The sequence below is a fragment of the Otolemur garnettii genome, unplaced genomic scaffold, assembly GCF_000181295.1.
Source record: "Otolemur garnettii isolate 467f Iridium unplaced genomic scaffold, OtoGar3 scaffold00019, whole genome shotgun sequence".
In the NCBI taxonomy this organism is placed as follows: Eukaryota; Metazoa; Chordata; class Mammalia; order Primates; family Galagidae; genus Otolemur; species Otolemur garnettii.
The window spans coordinates 27,431,662-27,442,290 of NW_003852414.1; the positions used below are offsets into that span (position 1 = coordinate 27,431,662).

The 10,629-nt window shown below is 46.6% G+C and overlaps 1 protein-coding gene and 1 pseudogene across 3 annotated transcripts in view; one reads left to right on the forward strand and one right to left on the reverse strand.

Annotated features, from left to right (window-relative positions):
* The window catches only part of LARP4B (La ribonucleoprotein domain family member 4B), a 95,517-nt gene that overhangs the window by 80,619 nt on the left and 4,269 nt on the right, over window positions 1–10,629 (forward strand). For all 3 annotated transcript variants that reach the window (XM_023511384.1, XM_023511385.1, XM_003786845.3), the window contains 3 exons: window positions 1,742–1,906; window positions 7,105–7,229; window positions 7,323–7,431. In XM_023511384.1, coding sequence (XP_023367152.1) covers window positions 1,742–1,906; window positions 7,105–7,229; window positions 7,323–7,431 — 399 coding nt within the window. The remainder of the gene's footprint in view (window positions 1–1,741; window positions 1,907–7,104; window positions 7,230–7,322; window positions 7,432–10,629) is intronic.
* LOC111724131 lies at window positions 10,228–10,345 on the reverse strand (annotated as a pseudogene).

A 10,629-nucleotide genomic window follows, 5' to 3' on the forward strand; every position in this document is an offset into this window, starting at 1 on the left:
AGCCCAGGAGTTGGAGGTTGCTGTGAGCTGTAATGCCACGGCACTCTACCCAGGGGGACAGCTTGAGGCTCTGTCTCAAAAAAAAAAAAAAACAAAGTCAAGCCCTGTATGTAGGCTCCGTCATTTTGTAACTCCAGTGTCTGGGCTGTTGTCTGCTTTTTTGCTCCTAAAAAATTGAGATTTAGTAAGTTTTTTGTGAAGCTTATCTCAGAAAATACTCATCTTCTAAAAAACCTCCGTTCACCTCAGAAACTAATAGTCACTAAATAAAGCCTCTAAAATTTTCTTTGGGGCCGGGCACAGTGGCTCATGCCCAGGGTTCTAGGAGGCTAAGGCAGGTGGATTGCCTGAGCTCAAGGGTTAGAGATCAACCTGAGCAAGTGTGAGATCTCGACTCTTCAAAAAAAGTAAAATAGCCAGGCATTGTGGCAGGCACCTGTCAGCCCAGTTACTTGGGAAGCTGAGGCAAACTCTTAAGTCCAAGCTGTGAGATGTGTGAGCTATGACACCACATCACTCTACCAAGGGTGACAAAGTGAGACTCTGTCTCAAAAAATAAATTAATTAAATTAAATTAAAATAAAAATTTCTTTGAGATCACATATACATTATAGAGAACACACAGCACCCTGTCAGTTACTAAGCTTAGTTCTGAGGACACAGTCTTGGGAAAAAGTAAGTTGAAATTAGGCACCAGTACCACAGAAAAGGTTAGGGTGCCACAGTGGACCCAGGACTCTGTCAGCCTGGGCTCCTTCCTGCCCTCCACCTGCTCTCATCTGAGTTCCAACATATTTTCTCAGGAAGCTGCTTATGTAGGGGATCTTTTACCTGTTGGTTTGCATTTCTGGGAAATATGAGCCCTGTCAAGATGAGTGGGCCTACTGAACTTTGCCTCCTAGTTTGAGCAACTTAAAAACTTTCTACGTAGGAATCCTCTGCCCTCCCGAGTGCAACCTGATTGCCTCTCCCCCTGCCCCATGTCTCAGTCAAGGGACCAGGCACCTAGATATGACTTCTAGCTTGTTAAAATTAGGTGACAGTTTTCTCATAAAAATCTTATCTCTGCCTTTCTCCTGAGATCTTGGGCTTACAAATTACAATTACTTATTAGTATACTAAGTTTACTTTCTTGAAGTCAAAGAATCTGATAAAAATTTATCAAATACCATGCTTTTACATAGTTACTTAAAATTATAAACGTTTCAGTAAGTTAATTTTCAGATAACTGATGTTCCCCGTTTTTTGTTAACCCATTTTTTAAATAGACATCTGTATAAATTTTTTACATTGGTTGTAGGCTTGAGTGTCATTTTTTTGTTTTTCTTTTACAATTCCTTTGTGACTTAGATTACAGACAGTGATGTTATAACTCTTCTCAAAATGAGTAAGGTTAATGTCCATTCTTGGGCTATTCTGACTTCTGTCTGGTGGGGCTTGAGTCATTCCATGTCTCTGCCCTGTCACTCTGTCCTCATGCATGCCTGTCCCCTTGCCTGTTCCTGCCAGCTGACAGTGTCCCTGGGATGCAGAGGACCCAGCTCTGCAAGCATGCCCTGGCCTTGAGCCCCATGGAGTGTGTCTCTGGTGATTTCAGTTTATGCCTCTGCTCTAGGTGGTTGGCATTGCTTATCACATGACCTGGGACTGGGCGTTGAAGCATTTATCTAGTTGAATTGTCTGTGTGTGGTTTGCAAATTCTGTCCAGACTGTATGACTCTGGAGTGTCATTCGGTTGCAGAACAGCCAGACACAGTCTCCAACGCCACCAAGGCCTCCATCACCAAGCTTCGAACTGGGGCTGTCCAACTTTCCCCCGTTACCTGGAGCTGCAGGCAACTTGAAGACAGAGGACTTGTTTGAAAACAGGCTGTCTGGCTTGATAATAGGATCAACAAAAGAAAGGGTAAGGTGTATACTGCGTGTCTCAGAGCTGGTCATATTTACTAAGCCCCGATTTCCTGTCAGACACTTTGCTGAGCTCTTTATAAGGTTAGAGGTTACGTAATTAGCAGAGGTGGTATTTGGTGTGAGGCTGTCTGTGTTGAACTCAGGCTGTACTCTCTCCTTACCTTGCTGTCTGCTCAGGTCGCAGGCAGAAACCTGGGCCGTGAGGTGCTGTGCAGACCCTCTTGTTCACCAGGAACTTAGATTGCATTTCCATTCAGACCTGCCTGTATTTTGCAAGGTAATAGAAAAATTGTAATTATACTGGAAGTAAAACAATTTTTTTCTTTTTTTGAGACTGAGTCTCATTATGTCGCCCTCAGTAGAATGCTGTAGCATCACAGCTCACGGCAACCTCAAACTTTTGGGCTCAAGCAATTCTCTTGCTTCAGCCTCCCAAGTAGCTGGGACTATAGGCGCCCATCACAACGCCTGGCTATTTTTTTTATTATTGTTATATTTGTCGTTGTTTAGCTGGCCCAGGCTAGGTTTGAACCTGCCAGCTAGAAGTAATGTAATTTTTAGTAATCTGTGTAAGATAAAAAATGAGAAGCCCAGAATAACTTCACTGTATCATTGGCATCAAATGGGGTGCTGTCACCCAGCCGTGCATGGGCCAGAGGGTGTTCACCTCCAGTGCCCTCTGCTCCCGTGTGGTTGACAGGTTGAGGGGGGTCTGTTGGTGCTTCAAGGTTGTGGGTGAAGCTCTGGGAAGCACACTGAGCCTGTGGAACGCCCTGGCAATGAGTCCACCCTGTCCTGTAGCTGTGCTCAGGCTACAGTCAACACATACACCCCCACTGCCGCTAGCCCAGGACTGAGGGGTTGCTGTTCTGTGGGCTCTGGGTGTGGGAATAGAGACCATCCCCAGCTTGAGTTTAGAACCACTGATGGGGACACAGCAGTTCCTCAGTGACCGGGGCAGGGATTAGCATGGGTTTTGCTCCAGTGTCTTGGATGCGAGGCCAGGAGAGGTGTTTGGTCTCTCTCACACTGTTAGTGGCTGCTCCTGTTTTCCACCTGCAGGGTAAGTGCATTCCAAGCCTCAGTAGGAGGCCTTAAAGTCCACACAGAAATTTCCAAGTTCTTAATGCCTTACAAGTGCTGTTAGAGAACTGGTGTGCTCCAAAGGTCATAAATTCTAGTTTTCAAACTGGCTCACCCTGAAGACAGTCTGGTCTCCACTCCGCTTCAGGAACACCAGCTACTACCTTGCACATCAGGGCGGAGCTGAGTTATGAGTGTCTGCGTAAGGTTTCTCTGGAAGAAAGAAAGTCTGAACCCGACTCCATGGATGGGTGTTGCAGGACCCTCACTGCCTTTTGTGTCCTGGGGATGCTGGAGCTTCACACAGGCTGCAGCTCAGCCCCTCTGCATGGAGGGGTCTGTGGTAGGCACCCGACTCTTCGTGTAGCTGCATCAGCCCTGAGCACACATCCTGAACTTGAGGGAGCTTCTGCAAAGAAGAGCATAGGCTGCCCCCAGTTTCCACCAAGCCACAGCCCCTGCTGGACCAAGAGGCACAGAGGTTCTCTTGTGAGAAGAGCCCCTTTGCCAGTGGCTGGCCTGCCCTGGGTGGGTGTGCAGGTGTCTCTCTCACACTCGCTCCTGCTCTAGGGAATGTTGACCATGTCGTTGCGATTCTGGACTTTTTATCTGCTTTGAAAAGTAAAGCATTTTAAGAAAATTTTTTCTTTTTATACTTAAATTTTTACTGCCATTTATTTGTTCTACTGTCCTTTCTGAATTCCATGACAAGTGTGTCATTACACATAACATGAGTAAGACTGAGCATGTGAAAAGTAGCCACTGTGCATGGGGCACTGACTGAAGTGAGAACATCTGGTTTTGTTTTTTAAAATAAATTTACAGGCTCGGCACCTATAGCTCAACCGGCTAAGGCGCCAGCCACGTACACCTAAGGTGGCAGGTTCGAATCCCCAGCCCGGACCTGCCAAACAACAATGACGGCTGCAACCAAAAAATAGCCGGGCGTTGTGGCGGGCGCCTGTGGTCCCAGCTACTTGGGAGGCAGAGGCAGGAGACTCGCTTGAGCCCAGGAGTTGGAGGTTGCTGTGAGCTGTAATGCCATAGCACTCTACCCAGGGGGACAGCTTGAGGCTCTGTCTCAAAAAAAAAAAAATAAATAAATAAATAAATTTACAGTATACAGGTCAAATTCTTCTACACATATGTATTGTACAGTGTGGAGTCAGGGCTTTTGGTGAACCCATCACCCGAGTAGTGTACTTTGTGCCCAGGGCTGAATCTTCATCCTCACCCACCCCACCACCCCCTGCAGATCTCTAGCGTGGGTCATTCCACCCCTGTGCCCTGAATAGCTGTTGTTTAGATCCTGCTGATAAGAAAACATGCACCATTTGTTTTCTGTTCCCGAGACTCTCCACTCAGGATAATGGCCTACAGCTCTATCTAAGTTGTGCAGAGGGCATATTTAATCCCCTCTTACTGCCGAGTACTGCCCCATAGTGTATATACCACCCTTTTTCCCTCTTTATGAGATAGGGTCTCACTCTAGCCCAGGCTGAAGTGCAGTGGCATCATTACAGCTCACTGCAACCTCAAACTCCCAGACTCAAATGATCCTCCTGCCTTAGCCTCCCAAGTATCTAGGACTACAGGCACCAACCACGCCTGGCTAATTTTTCTCTTTCTAGTAGAAACGGGGTCTCACTTTTGCGCAGGCTGTTCTACCACATGTCCTTTATCCACTCATCTACTGGTGGGCCCTCAGGTTGGCTCCGCATCTTCATGGTTGTGATTGTGCTGTAGTAAATACAGTGCAGGTGTCTGTGATGTAATGATTTCCTTCCCTCTGGCTGGACCCCAGTGGTGGGGTTGCTGGACCAGGTGGTAGGTTTCCTGGTATTACATGCTTTTGCTTTTTAGCTATTGGTATATCTTCTTTGTTAAATGCCTGTTTGTGTCATTTGCCTGCTTTTTAATGGGATTGGGTTTTTTTCCTTACTGAGTTCCTTGTAGATTCTGAATATTCGTCTTTTGGTGTTTTTTTTTGTTTGTTTGTTTGTTTGTTTTTAGAGACAGAGTCTCACTTTATTGCCCTGGGTAGAGTGCCGTGGCATCAAACTGCTCATAGCAACCTCCAACTCCTGGGTTTGGATGATTCTCTTGCCTCAGCGTCCCGAGTAGCTGGGACTACAGGCGCCCACCACAACGCCCAGCTATTTTTTTGTTGCAGTTTGTCTGGGGCTGGGTTTGAACCTGCCACCCTCGGTATATGGGGCCGGCGCCCCGTTCACTGAGCCACAGGCACCGCCCAACATTCATCTTTTGTCAGATAGCATAGTTTGTAAATATTTTCTCCCATTCTCTAAGTTGTCTCCTTACTCTCTTGTTTATTTTACTGCACAGAAACGTTTTAGTTTAATCAAGTCCCAGTGTCTATATTTTATTGTGTTTGCTTTTGGGGTCTTAGTCATAAATATGCCTAGGACAGTGTCCAGAAGAGTTTTTCCTAGATGTTGCTCTATAATTTTTGTGACTTCAGGTCTTACATTTAAGTCTTTAATCCACTTTGAGTTAATTTTTGTACACGTTAAGAGTTAGGTATCCAGCTTCCTCCTTTGCAGGTGGCTCTCCCATTTTTCCAGCACCGTTTATCTTTCCCAGAGTGTGTTGTTGTCTGCTTTGTTGAAGATCAGTTGGCTGCAGGTAGGTAGCTTTATTTCTGGGTTCTCTGTTCTGTTCCATTGATCTGCATCTATTTTAATTCTACTACTACCAGGCTGTTTGGGTTATTAGAGCCTTATAGTATAATTTGAAGTCAGATAACGTGAAGCAGCCCATCTTTCTTCTTTTTGCTGAGATTGTTTTAGCTATTTGGACTCTGTTTTAGTTCCATATGAAGTTTAGGGTTGTTTTTTCTAATTTTGTGAAAAATGATGTTGGTGTTTTGTTTTGTTTTGTTTTTGGAGACAGAGCCTCAAGCTGTTGCCCTGGGTAGAGTGCCATGGCATCACAGCTCACAGCAACCTCTAACTCCTGGGCTCAAGCAAGTCTCCTTCCTTCACCTCCCAAGTAGCTGGGACCACAGGCACCCACCACAACACCTTTTTTGGTTGCAGCCATCATTGTTGTTTGTCGGGCCAGGGCTGGATTCGAACCCATCAGCTCAGGTGTACGTGGCTGGCGCCTTAGCCGCTTGAGCCACAGGTGCCGAGCCGATGTTGGTGTTTTGACAGGAATTACATAGATGGCTTTGGGCAGGATGGGCATTTTGACAGTGTTGATTTTTCTGATCCAGGAGCATGAGATGTTTTTGCATTTGTTTATTTGCCTGATTCTTTCATTAGTGTTTTGTAGTTCACCTTGTAGAGATCATTTGCCACCTCGGTTGAATATACTCCTTGATATTTTGTACTTTTTGCAGTTGTTATGAATACAGTTGAGTTCTTGATTTGGTTTTTAGTTCAGTCATTGGCATATAAAAATGTTAATTTTTCCACATTGATTTTATAACTTCAGACTTTGCTGGATTCTTTTCATTTCTTGGATTAATGACCTTGGGCAAACTAATTTAGATGTTTTGAGCCTCAGTTTCCTTGCCTTTTTAATTTGGAGCATTAATTTTCCTGCTTCTGAGGGTTGTATCTGCCAGAGCTCACTCAACTCCGTGCAGGCGTAGGGGTGTCAACCTTCTTTTCCAGTAAGAAGAATGAGTCATCCTTAACTGTTGTAGCAACTCCCCACTCAGCAGGCATTTGAGTGCTCACTCTGTGTGGCTGTGCTTTGGCCCTGCAGGAGCAGATGGGTCTGATTCTATGCTGAGGAGACAGGCTTGCAGATCACCATAGCAGAAGTGCAGGGAGGGTCGGGAAGCACTTCCGACTTGTGCAGAGCTCTCTGGAGTGCTCCCAAGGACAGACTTGGGGTCTTCTAGGTATTTTTGCTAGTAAAGATTCTCTTCCCTCCATCCTGGTGTCCGTGGGTAGGGTGGGCACATAAAGGGCAGCCAGTTCACTCAGCATGGCTCGGTTGGCCCCTGTCTGTGAGAGTTAGACAGGAGCAGGCTTGTAGGTGTGGGGCTATCTGTACTTGTTGGACCCTCCCCTCCTATAGCAAAGCTCTGGTGAATGCATCTTTGCCCTATTGTAAACTGCTACTCGGTGATTTCAGAGCCTCAGTGCAGATGCCAGTTCGAACACTGTCCCTGCAGCAGTCCCCAGAGAGCCCCTGGTGCCGGTTTCCTGTGCAGTGTCAGCAGCCTACGAGCGGCCCCCCTCCCCGGCCTGTCTGCCCGAGTGAGTACCGATGTTCTGCCAGCACCTGAGTGTCCACAGATGTGAGTGACCCACAGTGGTCGTGAGATTCAGATGCTGCTGTCACTTTTACAGGGACCCCAAGGCAGTGGAGAAGCAGCGGGAAGCCCATGGTGGGGACAGACTCCCTTCCGCCTTCGCCACCACTGCGTGTAAATCTGTACAGGTGAACGGAGCTGCCACAGTGAGTACCTCATGCCTACCTTGTCCACAACGGTCAGTGGCACTACCATCCTTAGTTAGCTCACCTTTATATTGAGGCTGATTTGGTGGGTTTGTATTTGCAGCTATACAAAATGCCCTGAATATTTGCTGATAATATTCACTAACCACTCTGGTCACTTCCCAGTTACACAGCCTTGTTGTCTTTCTATTTCAGTGTCAGTCAACAGAGTTTTCTTGAGTATTAAAGTCACAACAGCTATCCTTCCGTAGAATGTATGATCAGTTAAACATTTCCTGTATGTGTGTCATGTGTCTGGTAACAAGGTAGGAAGGACCAGGTGTGGTGGCTCACATCTGTAACCAGAACTCCGGGAGACTTGAGGCAAGAGTAGGGTGACCAGACGTCCCGCTCTTGGCGGCACAGTCCCACTTTTGAACAATTTGTCCTGCGTCCTGCAACATTTTAAAAAAGTCCCGATTTTTGGAAAGAATGCACGAACCGGCAGGAGAACAGGAAGGGAATATATGGTTTTCAGCTGCCACGTGGCTATTTCGCCAGAATATGAGTTTTATATTATTGTTGTTAATTTTATAATGTTAAACTGTAATAATAACAAATAATTGCTGAGAACTGATTATTGAGAACTGCTTATGCATTGTTGCCAGGCCCTGCCCTGCCCTGCCCCGTCTCTGCCCTGCCCCCTTCCTCCCCCACTCCATGCTGTCCGACCTTACTGATGTTAAAATCTGGTCACCCTAGGCAAGAGGAATGTTTAAGTCCACGAGTTTGAGGCTAGGCTGGGCAACACAGCAGGACTCCATCTCTACAAAAATAAGAAAAAGTAGCTGGGCATGATGGCTAATGCCTGTAGTCCCAGCCACTCAGGTGGCCAAGGCAGGAGGGCCACTGGAGCCACAGGAGTTGGAGATTGACTGTCACTGCATTCCAGTCTAGATGATAGACTTTGTTAATAAAAAAGAAAGAACCTGGAAGAACAAGACAGTGGCCCTACAAGCTGCTAGCTCTGTGAGTCTGACAGGCTACACCCTCTGGTGGTTTCCTGCCAGGTGAGTCCAGCCTCTATTATCTGGTTTGTATCATCCTCAGCTTGGTCTTGAATGAAACTTCTCCTTAGATTTGGAGGTGTAAGTACTTACTGTCCACTGGGTGAGTCTAAAAGATTTTCCTTTCTTTTTTTTTTTTTTTTTTTGAGACAGAGTCTCAAGCTGTAGCCCTTGGTAGAGTGCCGTGGTGTCACAGCTCACAACAACCTCAAACTCTTGGGCTTAAGCAGTTCTCTTGCCTCAGCTTCCCAAGTAGCTGGGGCTACAGGCTCCCACCACAATGTCTGGTGGCATTTTTTTGTTGTTGTTGTAGTTGTTGTCATTTTAGCTGGCCCAGGTTGGGTTTGAACCTGGAAGCCTCCTTGTATGTGGCCAATGCCCTATCCACTGAGCTACAGAAGTCACCTAAAAGATTTTTTTTAGGTTAAAATTATTAGGCAACAAATGGCTTTTGCAGGTGAGACATGTTAACAGTCCTGTGCTACTCAGCCTTTATGCTCCCATTTGTCTGGAAGCCTATTACACCTTGCAGTGAAGTAATTAGCTTCATCTTCACTATTCTTTTATGTTTGCTTAAGGTTTTTAAATTTCTTTAATTTTTTTTTTTTTTTTTTTTTTTTGAGGAGAAGGAAAGAGTAATTTATTAATTTGCCAGCAAATGGGGAGGGTAGCAGGTGCCTGTCTGAAAAAGTACCAGTACCCTTCTGAACAGAAGCACAGAGCTTTTAAAAGTTCTTACTGGGAGGCGCCTGTGGCTCAGTGAGTAGGGCGCCGGCCCCATATACCGAGGGTGGCGGGTTCAAACCCAGCCCCAGCCAAACTGCAACAAAAAAGAGCCGGGTGTTGTGGCGGGCGCCTGTAGTCCCAGCTACTTGGGAGGCTGAGGCAGAAGAATCGCCTAAGCCCAGGAGTTGGAGGTTGCTGTGAGCTATGACTCTACTTCACTCTACTGAGGGCAAAAAAGTGAGACTCTGTCTCTACCAAAAAAAAAAAAAAAGTTCTTATTAATCCCATAATCTCATTTTGGACTAGGATAATCTCTAGTCTCTGCCTGAGTTCTTCCCATCTTCAGCTAAGACAATATTGTGACTGCTGCACAATTTAGTTCATTTGTATTTAGGGTTAGGGCACAGTGGATGACCTGTGCTGTGGTGAGGTCTGGGCTCTTGCGGCCTGTCTTGGTGGAGGGCATACTGCGTCCCTGCCCCACTCTGCAGTATTCCCCTCAGTGTCCTCCCTAGTCCCTGTGCCCCAGGGTGGCCATAGCTTAGCTTCTGCTTGTAACTGAAAAATCCTTAGGGTTTCATTTTCTGTCTGTGAGACACTCACTTAGGGTAACAGCTTCCCGTTCCATCCAGGTTGCTGCAACAGATGTTTCGTCCTTCCCATGGCTGGTGAGCACTGGTGTACACGCACCATCCTCTCTGTCCACTCAGCAGCCAGTGACCACTCAGGGCTCCACCTCTGTACAGCTACATCTTCACCACTCTTTATTTTTTTGACACAGAGTTTCAAACTGTCACCCTGGGTAGAGTGCTGTAACATCACAGTTCACAGAAACCTCCAACTCTTGGGTTCAAATGATCCTCTTGCCTCAGTTTTTCTATTTTTAGTAGAGACAGGGTCTTGTTCTTGCTCAGGCTGTTCTCAAACTCCTGAGCTCAGGCAATCCACTCACCTCAGCCTCCCAGAGTGCTGGGATTACAGGCGTGAGCTACTACTGTGACTGGCCAAAGGAAGAAGAGGCAAAAGCCTACAGCACCCAGTACTCCCAGGTGGTCTCCCATCCAAGTATTAACAGGCCCAACCCTGTTTAGCTTTCAAGATCAGACAAGATCCAGCATGTTCAGGGTGGTGTGGCCGTAGACTGTCACTCTTAGAGTCTCACTATATCGCCCTTGGTAGAGTACCATGGTGTCACACTGCTCACAGCAACCTCCAACTCCTGGGCACAGATGATTCTCTTGCCTCAGCCTCCCAAGTAGCTGGGACCACAGGCACCCGCCACCTGCCACAATGCCCAGCTATCTTTTTGTTGCAGTCTGGCCAGGGCTAGGTTTGAACTTAATCACCCTCAGTATATGGGGCTGGTGCCCTACCCAGTAAGCCACAGGCGCCACCCAACCGTCACTCTTACTTTTTTTTTTTTTTT